Source organism: Hemiscyllium ocellatum, chromosome 5 (genome assembly GCF_020745735.1).
Source record: "Hemiscyllium ocellatum isolate sHemOce1 chromosome 5, sHemOce1.pat.X.cur, whole genome shotgun sequence".
Classification (NCBI taxonomy): Eukaryota; Metazoa; Chordata; class Chondrichthyes; order Orectolobiformes; family Hemiscylliidae; genus Hemiscyllium; species Hemiscyllium ocellatum.
Genome location: NC_083405.1, coordinates 64047938 through 64068233, shown reverse-complemented (window position 1 = coordinate 64068233; position 20296 = coordinate 64047938). Strand labels below are relative to the sequence as shown.

The following is a 20296-nucleotide window of genomic DNA, read 5'->3' as shown; positions in this document are numbered from 1 at the left end:
ACTGATCGGTCGTGAGGTTAATGGTACTGCTCAGGATGCTTCAGTATGTACCAGATGGATCTGGGGATGTGCAGAGAGACCATGGGGACAAATTAAAAATAAACTAGTCAGCGGCAGTGCCCGTCCTCAGGCGTACCCCCAGCTGCCGCTGCCATGGCGGGGATCCTGCTGCTGCTGGTCGCCTCTGTCCTCGTCAGCCCGGCTTGTGCAAACCCAGCAGCTGAGGAGAGTTTGGCGGGGAGTCCAGGAGCCCCGGAGCCGGAGCTGGAGCCGGAGAGCGGGAGGGTGGGCTTGGAGGACCTGGAGAAAAGCGGGCTGCAGCTGGAGGAACCCGGCACAGAGCAGCACCAGGAATCCTACAGCACCTTCGCCGCGGAATTCTTCGAGACCCGGTACTGGGGGGATGAAGGTTGGTGGAATGGTTTCACTGCCGCGGCGGGGAGGGGCAACAGCTTGGGGGGGGGGGGGGGGGGAAGGAAGGAACTGACTTTAATAACATTCTGAAGGACTGGGAAATTATTCTTGCACGCCCGGCTGTTTCTCTTCCAGGCTTTGCTCATTGGGGTTTTACTGAAAGATTTGATATACAGCAGGTGTGTTTGAGGTAGGGATCCTTTAAACCTTGGAAACTCATGTACATCTCATACTCGTGCGTCATTTTCCTCCATCTGACAATTTAAATGGTCCCAGGGTCCGGATCCGGCGCCGTGATGTTGCACCGGGCCAGGGCGAGGAGGCCGCTTTATTGAAGGCGATACGCCCACTGCCCGAATTAACGCCCACACTTCGTGAGCAGGTTCAAACGTGACGCAAAAGCCGTGACCACAAGTCGATCCCAGGTCGGCCACCCCCTGTCCCTAGCAGGACGCCTGGAGTTCTCTCCTTCCTCCAGTCCTAGCCTACTGCCATCCTCCTCCATCTGACTGCACCACTTCTCACATTGAACAACCTCTCCTTTGACTGTTCATTTATTTCCTCAGAATGACCTTTGTAATGTTCTGCTTTTCTGTACTAAGTGTTGCGAAATTTTGAAATATGGATTCATATTGTGTTAGTAGTACTAGAGGGGTAAGATCTATGAAGTGAGAAGTCCTTTTGTCATCCTCCTTTCAGCTGTTGGCCTTACTAATTGAAGGAACTGTCACCATTAATGTTATGTATTCTGATGTCTAAGTAGCAGTCTAAGTACCTTCTATAGTCCCAATATTTTATTTACTGCCCAGTATCCATGATTTCAGATTCCATGGAATGATAGCACACTTCTAACACTTTATTCAGTTTTTGTTAAAGGAACTCGGAACAATGAATCAAAGATTTGTGCAGATGGAATGCTAAGATTGATTCTATTAGATAATGATTCAAACTATGGTAGAATATAACAAAGTTATCCTGCTTCACTGCCCAGGCAAAATGCCTGGGAAAACTTGTGCTAACATAAATATGTATTCGCTCACTATCACCCACCATGTCTACTTGTCATAATAGCTAATAATAGAGTCACAGTGATGTACAGCACAGAAACAAACCCTTCAGTCCAACTTGTCCATGTTGACCAGATATCCAAATCCAACCTGGTCCCATTTGCCAGCACTTAGCCCATATTGCTCTAAACCCTTCCTATTCATATACCCATCTAAATGTCTTTTAAATGTCATAATTGTACCAGCCTCCACAACTTCCTCTGGCAGCTCATCCATACACTCAGTACCATCTATGTGAAAAGATTGCCCCTTGGGTCCCTTTTAAATCTTTCCCCCTCGCCTTAAACCCATGCCTTCTAGTTTTGGACTCCCTCACCCAGAGAAAGACTTTCTGTTTACCCTATCCATGCTCCTCATGGTTTCCTAAACCTCTATAAAGTCACCCCTCAGCCTCTGACGCTCCAGGTTAAAACAGCACCAACCTATTCAGCCTCTCCCTATTGCTCAAGCCATCAACTTATATTCAGCTTTCAGTAATATAAATATCTATGGCAAGAGCAAAGAAAATTACAGCACAGGAACAGGCCATTTAGTCCTCCAAGCCTGCACAATTCCAATCCACTATCTAAATCTTCAAAGGATCTGTAACCCTCTGCTCCCTGCCCATTCATGTATTTGACTAGATACATCTCAAATGATGCTATCATGCCCACTTCTACCACCTTTGCTGGCAACACATTCCAGGTACCCACCAGACTTTGCGTAAAGAACTTTCCACACATATCTCCCCTAAACCTTTCCCCTCTCACCTTGAACTTGTGACCCCTAGTAATTGAGCCCCCCACTCTGGGGAAAAGCTTCTTGCTATCCACTCTGTTTATATCTCTCATGATTTTGTAGACCCCAATCAGGTTCCCCCTCAACCTCTGTCTTGTAATGATCCTAATCTACTCAACTTCTCTTCATAGCTAGTATCCTCCATACCAGGCAACATCCCGGAGAACCACCTCTGCACCCTCTCCAAAACATCCACATCCTTTTGGTAATGTGGCAACTGGAACTGTAAACAGTATTCTGAATGTGGCCAAACCTAAGTCCTATACAACTGTAACATGACCTGCCAACTCTTGTATTCAATATTCTTCTGGTGAAGGAAAGCATGCCGTATGCCTTCTTGACCACTTTATCGACCTGCGTTGCCACCTTCGGGGAACAATGAACACACAGATCTCTCTATACATCAATTTTCCCCAGGGCTTTTCTATTTACCACGTTGTTCGCTCTCCAAAATGCATCACCTCTTATTTGCCTGGATTGAACTCCATTTGCCATTTCTCCGCCCAACTCTCCAATCTATCCATATTATACTACATTCTCTGACTATCCCCTTCACTAACTGCTACTCCAATCTTAGTGTCATCCGCAAACTTGCTAATCAGACCACCTATACCTTCCTCTAGATCATTGATATATATCACAAACAACAATAGTCCCAGCACAGATCCTTGTGGAAAACCACTGGTCACAGCTCTTCATGTTAGATTAGATTCCCTAGAGTATGGAAACAGGCTCTTTGGTCCAACTAGTCCACACCAACGCTCCGAAGAGTAATCATTCTCCTATCCTACATTTACCCTAACACACCTATCACTATGGGCAATTCACCTGATTTGCACGTCTTTGGATTGTGGGAGGAAACCCATGCAGACACAGGGAGAATGTGCAACCTCCACATAGACAGTCACTCGAGGCTGGAATCAAACCTGGGTCCCTGGCGCTGTGAGGCAGCAGTGCTAACCACTGAGCTACCGTGCCACCCACTTTATAGATTAGATTACTTACAGTGTGGATATAGGCCCTTTGGCCCAACACCAACCTGTCAAAGTGCAACCCACCCAAAGCCATTCCCCTACATTTATCCCTTCACCTAATACTACAGGCAATTTAGCATGGCCAATTCACCTAAATCCTGCACATTTTTTGGATTGTGGGAGGAAACCGGAGCACCCGGAGGAAACCCACGCAGACACGGGGAGAATGTGCAAACTCCACACAAAGGGTCTCCTCAGGCAGGAATTGAACCCGGGTCTCTGGCGCTGTGAGGCAGCAGTGCTAACCACTGAGCTACCGTGCCACCCCAAATTTTGAGAAACTCCCTTCTACTACTACTCTGTCTCCTGTTGCCCAGCCAGTTCTCTTTCAATCTAGCTAGTATACCCTGGACCCAATGCGACTTCACTTTCTCCAGCAGCCTCTGTGGGGAACCATATTGAACGCCTTACTGAAGTCCATGTATATGACACCGACAGCCCTTCCCTCATCAATCAACTTTGTCACTTACTCAAGAATTTGATTAAGAATGAATATTAATTCCTTACAGATTTTTCAATATTCTTTATGGTAGAAAATGTTGTTACATTCTTCTAGTTTACATTTATCTTGAAGGAAAATCAAGGTGATTTAAATAATGATTGTATGAAGTCCAAATCAACTTAGCTGAAAAGATAGCAAATGAAATATTGGATCAGTCATGAAAACTTCTCAAATTTGAGATGCCCTAACCATACATATATTCTCTTATTACACAAAAGGTTGCAGTAAAATATAAAGCTCCATGTATAAATGGAGAAAATCAACCAGCAAACTATGAACATGATGAAACCAGGACTAACAATACTGAAAAAGTTGTGAGGGTACAGAAATCTTTGTAGGCAGGCACAAAGGGAAGCCAGAAATGGGCTGAGGCAACATGTAACACAAACTAAAACATAATATCTCAGACAATAGGAGATTTTATTAATACACTAGAAGTAAAATAATTAGGATTATTTGCTAGGATTGCTCAAAGATAAGGAAATGAATCTGTTTATGAAAAATAAATATATAGAGGTGATGTTAAATAAATATTGTCAATTGGAATGAGATATCAATGCACCAGTCAATGATGTTGAACAGTTCTTGGGGATAATTGTACAAGTAGAATTGTTTCCAAAATAATGGTTTGACTCAAGGTCATCACCTGGGCCACATGACACGGATCTAGGTTTATGATGGAAGACGGTGAGGATGTAGCATAAATTCTGACTAATTTTCTTGAAAGTTTCTCTTGAAATACAGACAAGGCCAGATGTTTGTAGTGTAGTCAATTTGGTGTGCCAGCTTAAGAGGAGAGGGAAGGATAAGTTAGGTGGCTGCTGGCGAAGTCATCCAGGGGTGAGAATGAGCTTTCTTTCTGAATCCAATAATTCAAGATCAATTATAGAATCACTAGAGAGGCATTAAATAAATAAAAATTCTCAATGGATTTCTTAATGAAAACATGTGTTTGTGAAGCTAATACAGGATTAAACATGCCTGATTAGGTTGATCAAGGGAATATAGTTGACAAAAGGAGTGTAGATTTCCAAAAGGTTTTTTCCCTGGACTTTGGAGACAGTTTCACATTCCTTTTCAAGTCTGCTAACATGAATTTTGCAGTATTCTGTTGGCCTGTTTATAAATAAGCTCTCCTGATTTGCAAGCTTCCTGAACTAACTGCACTTCAGCTAGGGTGACTGGCTCCCCTGAATTAAAACTTGATTCTCTTTCTCAGAGAACTAAACTGAACTCCTAGTTGTTCTGGGCTGAGACCTTGACCTTTCTGTTCTGAAATTCAACATTGAACTAATGGCTTCTTGGTCTGTTATAAACTCAGCAATATAAAAATTCCATTCATTAACACTACAGGGGTTCACCCAGGTACTTGTCTGCTGTCACACACTTTCAAGGCATTGATTCAAGTAGGTTACTGTTTCAAATGAATTTCCAACCTGTTTTTCAAAAGTTATCTTCAAAAAATGAACCACGTTTATCTGCCTTTACTTTGAAATCCGAATTCTAAAATATGATATAAATCTTGCACACCTTACATCATACTATTGAGAAATAAGGAAATGACTGGGACATCTTCACAGTAAAAGAAATAGAAAACATCCAAAGAATGATAGATAGTCAAGGGACAAATTAGAGGGAGATACTTAAAATTATCACCAACACTGGAGAAAAAGTACTAGGATAACCAGTGGGAGTAAAGACTGATAAATCCCCTGGACCTGATGGCCTAAATTCTAGGGTTCTGCTAATGAAGATGGTTGTGGTCACTGGAGATCAGTCATCTGTCCCAAGATATTGCTACAGAAGTTGCTTGTGTCATGTCCTACATCCAACATCTTCAGCTATTTTTATCAATAACTTTCCCTGCATCTTAAAGTCACAAGTAGGGATTTTCGCTGATGATTGCTCCATGTTCACTTTTTGTGACTCTTCAGATACTGAAGCAATCGAAGTCCATTTGCAGCAAGACCTGGACAACACCCAGATTTGGTCTGATGATTGAGAAGTCACATTCATGCCATGAAAGTGTCAGAAAATGATCATTTCTCCCACAAGTAAGAATCCAATCATCTCTGTTTTAAGTTCAATGACATTACCATTGCTGAATCCTTAACTACCACTATCCTTGCAGGTATCATTGACAAGAAACTGAACTGGACTAGCCCTGTAAATATTGTGTTTACAAGAGCAGGTCCAAGACTGGAAAACTGCATCACACAACTCATCTCCCCAAAGCCTGTCCATTATTTATAGGACAGAAGTCAGAAGTGTGATGAAATATTCTCCACTTGTCTGGATGAGTGCACTTTCAACAAAAATTAAAGAAGCTTAAATAAAATAACAACTGTGGACGCTAGAAATCTGAAACAAACAAAAACAGAAATTGCTGGAGAAACTCAGCAAGTCTGAGAGCACCTGTGGAGAGAGAAACAGAATTAACATTTTGAGTTCAGTGACTCTTCAGGATCAAGAAGTTGACTCCATCCCGGGAAAAAAAAGCCCACTTGATTGGTACTCCATCCACTATCTTCAAACTTCACTCCCTTTGTCCCCAATATATAGTGGTAACTGTGTGCATCATCCACAAGATGCACTGCAACAATTCACCAGGCCCTTTGACAACCTTCCAAACCTGCAACCTCTAACACCTTAAAAGGACAATGGCAACATAGGCCTGGGAACAACATGACCTGCAAGTACTTCTCAAAGCTCCCACACCATCCCGATTGCACTATGTGGAACATTCTTTCACTATTGTTGGGTCAAACTCCTAGAACTCTCAAGTGGCAGAATGGTGACGCTATACCTGGGACTGCAGCAATTCATGGAGGCAATTCTCCACTACTTTCTCAAGAGCAATTAGAGATGGTCAATAAATGCTGACCTAGCCAGTGATGAATGCCTACCTCAAAAAAGTCGATCTGTTTAAGTCACATGTGTAAAGGCATTTCCTCACTGATGTTTAATCATTAGTACTCCAGCCCAAACAGCAGTGAAGATTGAGTCTTTGAATATATTTAAGGCTGAGTTAAACTTTTTTTTCCGACACGTTATTTAAGTATCATAGGATCAGCAAGAAAATGTAGCTAAGGCCACGATCAAATCATGATTTTATGATCTGGCCATGATCTTACTGAATGACAGAACAGGCTTGAGAGGGGAAATGGGCTCCTCCTGATCCTAACTTTAATGTTATTATGTTAAGGTATATGTTTTCTTTGTTTGTGATTATGGTTTATATTTTTGTATTGCAGGTTACGCTTTCCCATCCCCTCCTCCAGTGGATCCTTTTGCAAAAATTCGGGTGGATGACTGTGGAAAAACTAAAGGCTGTTTTAGGTGGGTAGCAGCAATGTAATCATATTTTCTAATTACAATCTAGTGAAGCTATGATCATAATAACTGAGCTTACATATCAACATTTCCAAACTAATGTTTTGTTGGCAAACCCACACCATGACAATTACAAATTTCCAATTGGATTAATGGTGATTAGAATTCAATCATCAAGCATATATGTAAAAAAACACCTTTTCTATAAACAGTACATTGTAGTTAACTCTCCTTTCTCCCCTCTCTCTCTCTCTCTCTCTCTCTCTCTCTCTCTCATCTTCAGTTTCTGTGCTGCTTCACTTTTCGTTTTGATGGTTATGGGTTACTAAGAAAGAGTTGGACAGAAAATATGGCTATTGATATCTCCCACCATATTGCTTCATCCAACTGGATGTGTGATATTCCTGTCCCTGATATTTACTACAAGCCTCAGAATTCATGTTGCATCTATTTTTCTCTCTTCCTACCTATCATTTCTGTCACTCCATAAATTTCTATTTTGACACCTTTTTAAATATCTGCTCAGTCCTTCTATAATTCCCTCTGCTTTTCTCTGTTGTCACTCACGTGATCTTTAAACCTTTTGTTTACTCCCCCATTGATTCTCAATCTACCAGAAACTCTCACATCCTCAACAACCTAATTTCATGCTTGCTACCTATTTTACATTTGTCTACAAAATTCAACTTATTGTTTCCCACAAAACTAACTAAATTTGAGAAAAGATACCATCTGTCTGCTGTTTTCTCTCTCACAGGTGTAAGAAATTGGTAGTTACATTTTCTAGGTTGGAGTGTTGTTTGACTTCAAAACTCAACTGCTGTCTTTAAAAAATCAAATTAATATTAACTTGAAACTTCTCTCATTTATCATTTCCTCCACTCCAAGTGTTTGTGCTTCCCTTTCCCCACTGCTCTCAGCTCAGTACACTTTCTAATATTTGTCATCATATTTTAGGTGGATATGGTACTAAGAAGAGTTCTGAGAATAGTTCCAGAGATGAGGAACATCAATTATGAGGATAGATTGGAGAAGCTGGGTTATTCTCCTGACAGCAAAGATGATTAAGAGATGTTCCTTTGGTAATGGAAGAGAAGCACAGGATTCAGGTTTAAAGTATATTGGCAAAAGAACCAAGGCAACCCAAATAAAACCTGTTTAAAACAATGTGTAGTTAGAATTTGAACTGCATTACTTGAAGGTGTAGTGGATACACATTCACTTGTGGCTTTGAAAGGAATTTGAATGAAAACCCAAAATGTGTACAGTTGGATAATTATTAGATTATAAAGATCAAGATGAGAACAGATTTGTTAGAAAATGTCTTATGCCAAGTGGAGAGGGCAAAATGCATGGTTAATGATTAAATCACATATCAAGTCATTATTTTAAAAAGAAAGTACATTGGCAGTGAAAGAAATTTGTTATGGAACATGGAGACAAAGGGGATCAAGACTGCTGCTCATGAGGAGAATAAACACTGACATGGACCAGTTGAACTGAATGACCCATTTCTGTGTTTTCAATATAATTTCAACCCAAACTGACAGCAGTTAAAATCTTCAAGAGTTGAACTAGATAGTTAGGGGTCAGATGTGTTAAAACTTTGCAAATGGTATAAAGCATGTAACCTTTGAGATGTTCAGGGCAAAGAAACAAATTCTTTACAATGTGGAGGAGCTTAAATAAGGTAACTAATACTGTACATGGTACTCCAGATTCAGTTTTACCAGTGCCTTATGTAACTAAAGCAGAATCTAATTACTTTTGTGCTCTGTGCCTGTTGTGATAAATGATAACATTCTATTAGCTTTTCAGATTACTTGCTGTACTTGCACACTAATATTTTGCGATTCATCTCAGTTCTGCAATCTCTCACCATTTAGATTTGTTTTTATTCCTCCTGCCAAAATGGACAACTTCACATTATCCTGCATTATTATTCATTTGCCACATCTTTGCCCACTCACATAACCTGTCTAGATCCTTTGCAACTTCATCTCTTACCTATCACTGAGCCGTGAGCAAATTTGACAACCTTTCTCTTCATCTACGTCATTTCTGTATATTGGAAGCAAAAATTTGTGTGGTACCCAATTTGTTACATTTTTTTCAACTGGAAAAAGACCAATTTACGCCTCCTCTCTGCTTTCTGTTTCCCAGCCAGTCTTTTATCCGTGCCAATATGCAACCTACTACATCACAAACTTTTATTTTCTGCAATAACGTTTGGCATGGCACATTGTCAAATTCCTCCAGGAAATCTGAGTATAGTCCATTCACTGGTTTCTCTTTATCCATGACACGTTACCTCCTCAAAGTACTCCAATAGATTGGTTTCCTTTTCACAAAACCATGTTGACTATGTCTGATTGCCTTTACCTTATTTAGGTATCCTGCCATAACTTATTTAATAATATCTATTAACATTTTCCCTATGATAAATGTAGAGCTAACTGCCCTGTAGTTTCTTGCTTTCTGTGTCCCTCCTTTATTGAAAAAAGTAGTTACATTCACTGTCTTCCAATCTAATGGGACTGTTATTGATTCAAATAAGCTTTGGAAAATTGCAACCAATGTGTTGACTATCTCACTGGCCAGTTCGTAGATGCTAGGAACAGGAATATCCATTTGGCTCTTTAAATCTGCTCCACCATTCAATATTATCATGGCTGCTCCTCTATCTCAATGCCAAATCCCCTCTTTCTCCCCATACCCCTTGATGTCTTTGAAATCTAAACATTTATCTACCTCTTCCTTGAATAGACAGACCCCTGACCTCCACAGCCTTTTGCCACCATGTCCTCTCAATGTGACTAGATAATGTTTGAAGTTAAAATGGGCAAGTTAATATAAATGGCATGGCCCAAGGAAAGAACTGAGCCAAACAATATATATTTGTTCTTCAGTTCTGAAAATGATTTTTCCCTCCACAGGTGCTGCGAAACCTGCACATTTCTCCAGATTTCTCTTTGTTTCAGATTTCCAGACACCACAGTGTTTTGCTTTTATATGTTTCTTTTCTAAATAGGAATGTTTAAGATTCACTCTTCTAAATGTGAACATTTACATTTGAACTAACATAACCATCATTCAACCACACTAATTTTTAGGAGCCATCACTTGTAGAAGCATTTCATTGCTTAATGTGATTATGTTTACAGTGCATTCAGTAAATTGAAAAGATAAAACAGGTGTCAATGAAGATAATTTTTTTCACATGCTCAAAATTGTAATAAAATCTGTTACACCTAAAAATCTTCAGTGTGAAAGAACTGGCAGGCATGCACACTTTGGAAATCACAGTGAGGGTGAGAGAATGGACAGTTTTGTGGACGGAGATCAATTTGGGTGTATAGTCCAACAGATGATTTTAACAATTAATAAGACCCAAGTGTAATACAAATACACACATCTCTATTACTTTCAAAGTTCTGTGATCTTTTAAGTGACCTAATTAGTTTAGGAATACATTTGCAGTTAAAATAGTGGAGAAAACTCCAGGTCTAGGTTTGTTGTTGCATTATATTTGCTAGTAATCTGTTATCTAACCAATGAGGTATTTTGGGGTCTGGGTAATGTTTACAAAATTGTTACCTTTTGAGGTGTAACAATATTTAATTTTGTACTTCTTGATTTGACTAATTAGCTTATTAGATATTGGAGATTGTCATCTTTTTCCTGTGGATTCTGTAGTTGCTTTTGAGAATGCTACTGTTAAAGATTTCCTATAATCTTTGCCATCCAAGTGAAAACAACTTCTATTCTGAAACTGTGACGATTAATACATGTTTAATCAACCTTACACAATAAGGTGCTAGTAATAAGGTGCACAACCTATATGCAAACCAGGATGCTAACAATAATCTTGCAGTTATGCTGTTTTACAGCAATTTGAGGCATCCTTAGAAGATATAGCAACTGCTCCAATTTACAATTACTTATTTCTAAAGCTGTTTTTTCAGTGAAAGTTGCAGATTACAAAATGTGTTCACTAGAACAGAGCTATGTATCGTAGCAGTGACATGCAAAATTTTTAAACTGGCTGTCTGTACTTCCCTATTGTAGGTATGGGAAACCTGGCTGTGATGCAGACACATGTGATTATTTCCTCAGTTACCGCAGGATAGGTGCTGATGTGGAATTTGAGCTAAGCGCTGACACTGATGGTTGGGTTGCAGTTGGATTTTCATCAGACAAACTAATGGTAAGCCACGTACCCCACACAGAAATCCAGTTGTTTCTTTACTGCACTGAATTAATTAAAATTTGCATGCTGAAACTAATCAAGTATATACATGTGATTCTGCTGTTTCTCATTTAGCAGTAATGAAGTTTATGTTTCAAACTTTGCCAAAAAGTAGATACATTTCATTAAATAATGCCAAAACTTAGAGTTGATGAATATGGGTTAACATTACTTAATGTATATTTAATTATATCTCTCCAAACAATAAAACCCACTGAGTGAACATCCCTCAAATTCTGCTAAATCAAAATAAGATCTAATTTTAGATCATATATATTGATGTCCTCAGTTTAACTTGTGTGATCTGATGACAGTGCACCTTATCCTTCCACATCTCTTCACAACTTTCCCTGTTATCTGAATTCATAAAGAGCATTAACTTTTGTTGAAGAAATATTTGACAGATTCAACAGTCTTCTGATTTGTACAATAGCCATTTGGGCATAATGTGTGAAAGCAGACTGAGTGCTGGTGGGAGATTTGACAGTGGGAGCTTGGTGTTTGTATATCTTATCCTGCCGTCACCTGGCACACAGCGATGGTCTCTGGTGCCAGACTGGCAGGAACAGATTAAGCACCATCATGTACCTGAGCCTCCAGATCCCAAGTGGCATTAGATCAGCCATTCCTGCTGATCACTGAATACACAGATCCAAGGCCCAGTGTAGTGATAACTTCTGGAGACAAACTCATAATTCAACAATTTTTGTTCAAGACAACAACTTATGCCAGTATTCAGCCTGATTGTTCCAAGCAATAGATAGGAAAGAATGTCCAAGCAGAAGCTGTAATGATGTAGCCAGTAACCATGTGGAGAGGTTCACTGCCATCCCAATAATCTATTCTGGAACTTAAGTTTTCCTTTATCTTTAATTATGCTGATCCTTCGGTTTACCAAGGAAGGAGCCAGGATAAGAGACAGAGAAACTCACAAGGGCACCTTGGTGTGAGGAAGACCAGCTTGGATTATCATCACTTCTGAGTTTCTTGTGTTAAAGAATAACATGTACTTACCTTTTGTTCTGTTACTTCAGTTGAATGTAGTCATACAGGAAATAATTCACTCATTATGTGGTGTCTTATTCAATCAGGTGAGTGAGATTTACATTGACTTGGAGGTGCCAGTGTTGGACTGGGGTGGACAAAGTTAACCATCACGCAACGCCAGGCTGCAGTCTACTAGGTTAATTTGGAAGCACTAGCTTTCAGAGCGCTGCTCCATTTGGTGGTTGTCAACTTGATAACCATCTGATGAAGGAGCAGCACTCCAAAAGCTAGTGCTTCAAAATAAACCTGTTGGGCTACAACCTAGTGTTGTGAGATTTACATTGTATGATCAGAAAATTCTAATGTGATCAGAGTGAATACTGCACTGGGGTTTGCTGTTTATTTTGTGAGGAAGAAGGAAATAAGATAAATGTGATTTAAAAATAGATTGATAAGAATACTCCAGTAATCAGCTGAGTTCTGAAGATAAAAATCACACAACACCAGGTTATAGTCCGACAGGTTTAATTGGAAGCACCAGCTTTCGGAGCGTTGCTCCTTCATCAGGTGGCAGTGCTCTGAAAGCTAGTGCTTCCAATTAAACCTGTTGGACTATAACCTGGTGTTGTGTGATTTTTAACTTTGTCCACCCCAGTCCAACACCGGCATCTCCAAATCATGAGTTCTGAAGAGTCTTTTGAGCTGTTTCCCTCCTGGGGTTTCAATAACATGCTGCTGTGCTTGAATAGCAAGTAAGGCCACTTCTCCAAAAACTCTTTACACTTAGGTATTTTTAGATAACAAGAATGTTATTCGATCAGCAAGTTTGAAACCTAGAGGATTAATTGATTGAGAGCAGAGTTTTTCAACCTTGTCATGTGGGGCGGGGTCACGTATCAATTTTTCTTTTACTGTAGGGGCTCATGAGCAAATTTCCAGAAAGCTAATATTTAGCACGACAGTAACCATGAATTTCAATTTGAAAACATTTAAAGCAATAAATCAATAAATTAAGTAAATAAATAATGAATAAAGATGACCATTGAAAAGTGCCAAGATGCAGAGCTAACTATTACAAGCCTTTTTTTGCCTTTTTGCTTAAGAAGCAGTGCTAAAGATAGACTAGATCCCCGACTTCTGAGCACCCAGAAATGGGAGAGGAGGGTTTAGAGGCAAGGGATGAGCTAAATGAGTTTAACTAACACTTGTTGCATTCTCCTCTGGTGGTGCATATTCCCAGCTAACCTTGGCAAAATTCAGACAAACGTGGGAATGGGAAGAAGGCTACCTTTGTCTTCAGTGTCTGCCTCACTCTGTCTATCCATCTTCCATTTGCATGCATGCACAGACACACTTCCCTGTCCCACTTGGGAGGGCGTGCACTCCCTCCACACACACTCTCCCCCTCCCTCCCTTCAGCACTCACATAATGCCCCATCCTCTCTCTCATTCAATCCTTCACTCATTCTCAGTTATGCTCCTTCCACCCCCACCCCCCCCCAACACCCCAACCCTACCCAAGGTCCCAAACATCATGATGTCTATTCTTCTCAAAGCATAATCCTCACTTAGAACACCCCTAGGCTGATGATGTGGCTGACTATGTTTCTTGAACTGGTTAGAGAAGGTAAAATTCCTTAGAGTTGTGTTTGGAGCTGACACCTCAGTGCCTGCAACAGGTTGTTTAAAGAGTTATTATATATTTTGTACCTAAAGACAATATAATAATAATGATTAAATTATAATAAAAATATTCAAAATTACGCTTTACCAGATGTGGCCTATTTCCATCTATAATATTGCAGCTATTTCGACTCAGACATTAATGATTCTTAAATCAATATTGCTTGGTTATATTCACTGCTAATTAATAGTGTATGCATCCCTACTTTTCTCCCCCTTGATTGTATTATCAATAGTCAAGTACTGTTCTGATTTATTTCAGGGAGCATTTGTTACTGGAACTTAGAACAGGACAGCACAGTACAGCCCTTTGGCCCTTGATGTTGTGCCAACCTATTATCTGACTCTAAGATCAAACTAACCTACATTCCCTTCATTTTACTATCATCCAAGTGCCTATCCAAGAGTTGCTTAAATGTCCCTACTGTAACTGACTTCACTACCACCCCTGCAGTGCATTCCACACACCCACCACTCTGTGCAAAGATCCTACCTCGGATATCTCCCCTAAACCTTCCTCCAATCACCTTAAGATTATGTCCCCTCAAGATGGCCATTTCTGCCCTGGGAAAATGTATCCGACTATTCATTCTATGCCTCTCATCATCTTGTACATCTCGATGAAGTCGCCTCTCACCGTTCTTTGCTCCAATGCGAAAAACCTTAGCAATCTCGACCTTTCTTAAGGCTTATCCTCCAGTCCAGTTAGCATCCTGGTAAATCTTCTCTGGACCCTCTCAAAAGTTTCCACGTCCTTTCTATAATAAGGCGTCCAGAATTGAATACAATATTACAAGTATGATCTAACTAGGGTTCTGTAGAGCTGCAGCATAACCTTATGGCTCTTAAATTCACTCTCACTGCAAATGAAAGCCAACACACCATACGCCTTCTTTATAACCCTATCAACGTGGGTATCAGTTTTGAGGGATCTGTGGACATAGTCCCCAAGATCCCTCTGTTCCTCCAAACTGTTAAGAATCCTGCCTTTAATCCTGTATCCTGCATTCAAATTCAACCTTACAAAATGAATCACTTCACACTTTTCCAGGTCAAACTCCATCTACCATTTATTACCCCAGTTCTGCATCCTATCAATGTCCCATTGCAACCTACAAACAGCCCTCCACACTAGCTACCATTCCACCAACCTTCAAATTATTGGCAAACTTACTCACCCACCCTTCCACTTCCTTATCCAACACATTTATAAAAATCACGAAGAGCATAGGTCCCAGAACAGATCCTGTGGAACACCACTGGTCACTGAGCTCCAGGCTGAATATTTTCCATCTACTACCATCTTCTGTCTTCCATGGACCAGCCAATTATGTATTTAAACAGCCAAATTTCCCTGTATGCCATGCCTCCTTCCTTTCTGAAGGGCCTTTCATGGAGAACCTTATCAAGCGCCTTACTAAAATCCATGTTCACCACATCCACTGCTCTATCTTCATCAATGTGTTTTGTCACATCCTCAAAGATTTCAATAGGAATTGTGAGGCATCACCTGCCCCTCACAAAGCCATGCTGACTATCTCTAAGCAAACTATGATTTTCCAACTAATCATCAATCTTGTCTCTCAGAATCCTCTCAATAATTTGCCCATCACAGACGTAAGACCAACTGATCTGTAATTCCTAGGATTATCCCTATTCCCTTTCTTGAACATGGGAACAACATTTTCCACCCTCCAATCATCTGGCACTACTCGAGTGGACTGTAAGGACGCAAAGATAGGGGCTTATCTTTCCTTATGTTTTTCAAAATTTTCAGCACATGGTCCTTCTTAACATCAACATGTTTGAGCATATCAGCCTATTTCACGCTGACCCCAAAATGGTCCCTCTCAGTAGTGAATACTAAAGCAAAGTATACATTAAGGACCTCCCTACCTCCTCTAACTCCAGGCAGAAGATCCCTCCACTTTCCCTGATAGGCCTAACCTCACTCTAGCCATCCTCCTGTTCCTCACACAAGTATAGAATGCCTTAGAGCTTTCCTTAATCCTACCCATTAAAGCGTTTTCATGCCCCTTTCCAGCTCTAAGTCCATTCTTTAGTTCCTTCCTGCCTATCTTGTGCCCTATCTGATCCATGCGTCCTTAAACTTAAGTTAGCTTCCTTCTTCCTCTTTACTAGATGTTCTACATCCCTTGTTCCCAAAGGTACCTTCACCTTACCATCCCTTCCTTGCCTCAATGGGACAAACCTATCCAGTGCCATCAGCAAGTGCTCCCTAAACAACCACCACATTTCTGTTGTGCATTTTCCTGAGAGCATCTGTTCCTAATTTAGGACCCCAGTTCCTGCCCAATGGGACTGTAATTCCCTCCTGCCCCAATTAAGTACTTTCCCATACCATCTGCTCTTATCCCTCTCCATGACTATAGTAAAGGTCAGGAGTTGTGATCACTATCGCCGAAATGCTCTCCCAAGAGATTTGACACCTGGACTGGTTCGTTGCTAAGCACCAAATCCAATATAGCCTTCCCTCTAGTTGGCCTATTCATATATTGAGTCAGGAATCTTTCCTATACACACCTGACAAAAACTGCTCCATCCAAACTATTTAAGCTAAAGAGGTTCCAATCAATATTAGGGAAGTTAAAGTCACCCATGACAACAACCCTGTTATTTCTGCACCTTTTCCAAGATCTGCCCTCCAGTCTGCTCCTCCTTGACACTTGATACTGGGGGGTCTGTAGAAAACTCCCAGTAAAGTGTCTGCTCTTTTCCTGTTTCTGACTTCCACCCATACTGACTCTGCAGATAAACCCTCCTCAATGACCTCCCTTCTGCAGCTGTGATACTATCCCTGATTAGCAATGCCACTTCCCCACATCTTTTGTCCCCATCCCCCATTCCTTTTGAAACATCTACACCTTGGAACATCCAACAGCCATTCCTGCCCCTGTGATATCCAAGTCTCTGTAATGGAACTATGATATTGTGGCCAAGTACTGATCCTAAGTTCATCATCCTTACTCCTGATACTACTTGCATTAAAATAGATACACTTCAGCCCATCACACTGACTGCAACTTTACCCTATCAACTATCTATCCCTCTCCACAGACTCTCTGCTCGCTGTAACTGGCTGTTCACTAGTTACTCCATCCTCAGATTAGTAGCTTCAGTTCCCACTCCCTGCCAAACTAGTTTAAACCCTCGTGAAGAGCTGTAGCAAACCTGCTGTCCGGGATATTGGTTCTCCTCCAGTTCAGTTGCAACCTGTCCCTCTTGTACAGGTTCTACCTCCTGCAGCAATGTGTTCATTTGCATTCTCTCTCTATTCCTAGCCTCACTAGCCCATGGCACCGATGGCCATCCCAAGATTACTACTCTGCTTGCCTTGCTTTTTAGTTTCCAACCTAAATCCCTACATCCACTTTTCCTAGTGATTGATACTGATATGTACCATGACTTCTGGCAGCTGTCTCTCCCGCTTGAGAACTTTGTAGACTCGATCTGAGACATCCCTGACCCTGGCACCTGGGAGGCAACATACCATCCAGGAGTCTGGTTTGCGATCACAGAATCTCCCCTGTGTTCCTCTCACCATTAAATCTCCTATTGCTCTCCTATTCTTTCTCCCCTTCCCTATGAGTCAAAGAGCCAGCTCAGTGCCAGAGACCTGCCCACTGTGACTTTCCCATGGTAGGTTGTACCCCCTAATAGCATCCAAAATGGTATACTTATTATTGAGGGGAATGGCCACAGGGGATCCTTGCACTGTCTGCCTGTTCCATTTCCCTCTCCTGACGGTCACCCAGCTACCTTTATCCTGTAACTTAGGTGTGACTGCCTTGCTATAACTGCTCTGTATCACCCCGTCAGCCTCCCGAATGACCCGAAGTTCATCCAGCTCCGGCTCCCTAACATTCTCTGAGGAGCTGGAGTTGGGTGCACTTCTCACTGGTCAAGTCAGCAGGGACAGTGGTGATAACCTTACCTCTTACATCCTGCATGAAGAGCATGCAACGGCCCTCACCTCCATTCCCTCTGCTCTAAATTGCCAAGGGAGATTGAATAATTTTTTTAGAATTACCATACTAACCCTCCACGCAAGGTTTTTTTAAAGTTAGAGAAAGAGGACGGGTGGGAGTCACTACACATGTGGTGTCTCAGATTCAGCCGCAGCCCAAATATATCACTTCAAGTACCCAGCAGACCAGTGTCCCCGTCCATTCCTGTTGGCCTTCATTCTGCCTATTCGTGAGGTAAGTATTTAATAGGAAAATTTACCTTTCCAGCAACCTCCAGTCCCTGCTCTCATCACTTCCACTAATGCAATGGAGGCAACTGATTCATGAGGTAAGTATTTAACAGAAAAACTTGTTAAATACTACATTAAATTGTTTTTATCTTATGATATTTTGCTTTACTCTTGTGAACATTATCAAACTCTATGAATTTCTCACCTCCGGAGCGGAGTAACTATGCTTGAATTCCAATGCTCACCTCAGAATTAAATGACGCACTTATTTTTGCTTGCAGGGAGGTGATGATGTCATGGCCTGTGTGCATGATGACAATGGCAGAGTTCGAATCCAGCACTTTTACAATGTTGGACAGTGGGCCAAAGAGATAAAAAGAAATCCAGCTAGGGACGAAGAAGGCATTTTTGAGAACAACCGAGTGACCTGCCGATTTAAACGACCAGTCTATGTCCCTAGAGATGAAACCATTATTGATCTTCATTTGAGCTGGTACTACTTATTTGCATGGGGTCCTGCCATACAAGGTAAGTCTGTCCTTTTTTAAAGTGTTGTAGAATTGTTGTGATAGGTCGTAATTGCATGAGAGTTATCAACAATATATTTTTTTAAACTAGACTCAGCTAACTGATTAATAGTGTGACAGATATTTAAATATTTAATGAGATTTATAAATTGCATCTTTTAAAAATCAACTCATCTATGAAAGTAACCAATGTGAACATTTATAATTTTGCTTTTATTGTCAATTTAAAACATGCCTTAATACAAGGGAATTTTTACAGTAGGTTTTATTGTTAACATTTTGTATGTTATGAGCAATGACCATTATATTTTTGCTGTAGTGTTCTTACCACATCAAGCTGCAGTTATGCAACTTCTATTCCCTTTGCATCTTTCAATAATGCTCCTGTTCGTTCTCATGTTAAATGCTGACAAAAGTAGTTTTAGCACTCAGTCAGATTATCAAAACAGTCACTAATTCAGCTACTGCAAGTACAGTACTGTTTAAGAACATAAAATAAGTAACAGCAGGAAGTTTAAGTCATACTGTACCTCAGACTTACTCTGCCACCAATAAGATCAACGCTGAGTTTTCTCAATTCCATTTTCCTGCCCTAACGCTTGGAAAGAAAGAAATGTCGATGGAAACACCAGTGAATCTTAGCATTGGTAGTGCAAAATGGTATCTTGATGAGCCAAACTTCTATCTGAAAGAAGAGGATGGGTTGTATAATTTCAACTGTGATTTGTTGCTAGGTTTGATGAAAAATCACAACAGAAATGTTTCAAAAGAAGTAATTTACTGATATATGAAAATATTTGAAATAAAGGCATGCAATTTTACCTAACTAATCTTTTTGCTGTTTTTGCTACATTTTTTGCTTGTGTTGACTTGAAAGGTTCAATCACCCGACATGACATTGATTCTCCACCAGTATCTGAAGATGTTGTCAGCATCTACAAGTATGAAGATTTATTTATGCCATCTGCAGCTTACCAAACCTTCTCCTCTCCTTTCTGCCTGCTTTTAATTGTTGCTCTGACATTCTACATACTAATGGGGACTCCATAACTAAGTCAGTGCACAAAAACATTGGCTTAAAAACATGTTTAACTGTGGAGAATTTCAGGAGGAGTGAAATGAATACACAAGTTGTGATTGAAATAAATTTTCTCATGGTGCACCAACTGATTATGAATAATTTGGCAATATTTGCTGGGAAATGATTAGCAAATTGTCGAATAATAAATACCCTTGGATAACAAGAATCTGAGCCCTGTAAAGCATGTCTGTAGAACAATTGTAGATTAACAGAACTGTACAATTTGTTTCCCTGGTCTAGGAACAGTATGCACTACTTTTTCAGTCATTAAGTCAGCATATGCTGCAAGTGACAAGAAGCCAATTCTAGAAGAACTAATAACATTATTCTGAATGTAGGTTCCTAGCTAACATGCAGCTTAGGTTGGTTGTTGTGCCTGTATTTTGTAAGATCTTTATACTGTTTGATGAAAATTCATTGTAC

General features: G+C 40.5%; 1 protein-coding gene across 1 annotated transcript; it reads left to right on the top strand.

Annotated features, from left to right (window-relative positions):
* The first annotated feature begins 153 nt into the window (after positions 1–153).
* On the top strand, positions 154–19842 carry LOC132816197 (DOMON domain-containing protein FRRS1L). Its single transcript, XM_060825693.1, has 5 exons — positions 154–409; positions 7049–7133; positions 11196–11334; positions 18547–18793; positions 19670–19842. Exons 1-5 carry the CDS (start codon positions 154–156, stop codon positions 19840–19842), a joined length of 900 nt encoding a protein of 299 aa, XP_060681676.1.
* Positions 19843–20296: the final 454 nt, after the last annotated feature.

Excerpts from the sequence above, each read along its gene's own strand:
- LOC132816197 (XM_060825693.1), top strand. The coding sequence starts at position 154 with ATGGCGGGGATCCTGCTGCTGCTGGTCGCCTCTGTCCTCGTCAGCCCG. Across the intron at positions 410-7,048 it reads CCGGTACTGGGGGGATGAAG|GTTACGCTTTCCCATCCCCT; the intron begins GTTGGTGGAATG and ends TTTGTATTGCAG. Across the intron at positions 18,794-19,669 it reads ATGGGGTCCTGCCATACAAG|GTTCAATCACCCGACATGAC; the intron begins GTAAGTCTGTCC and ends TTGACTTGAAAG.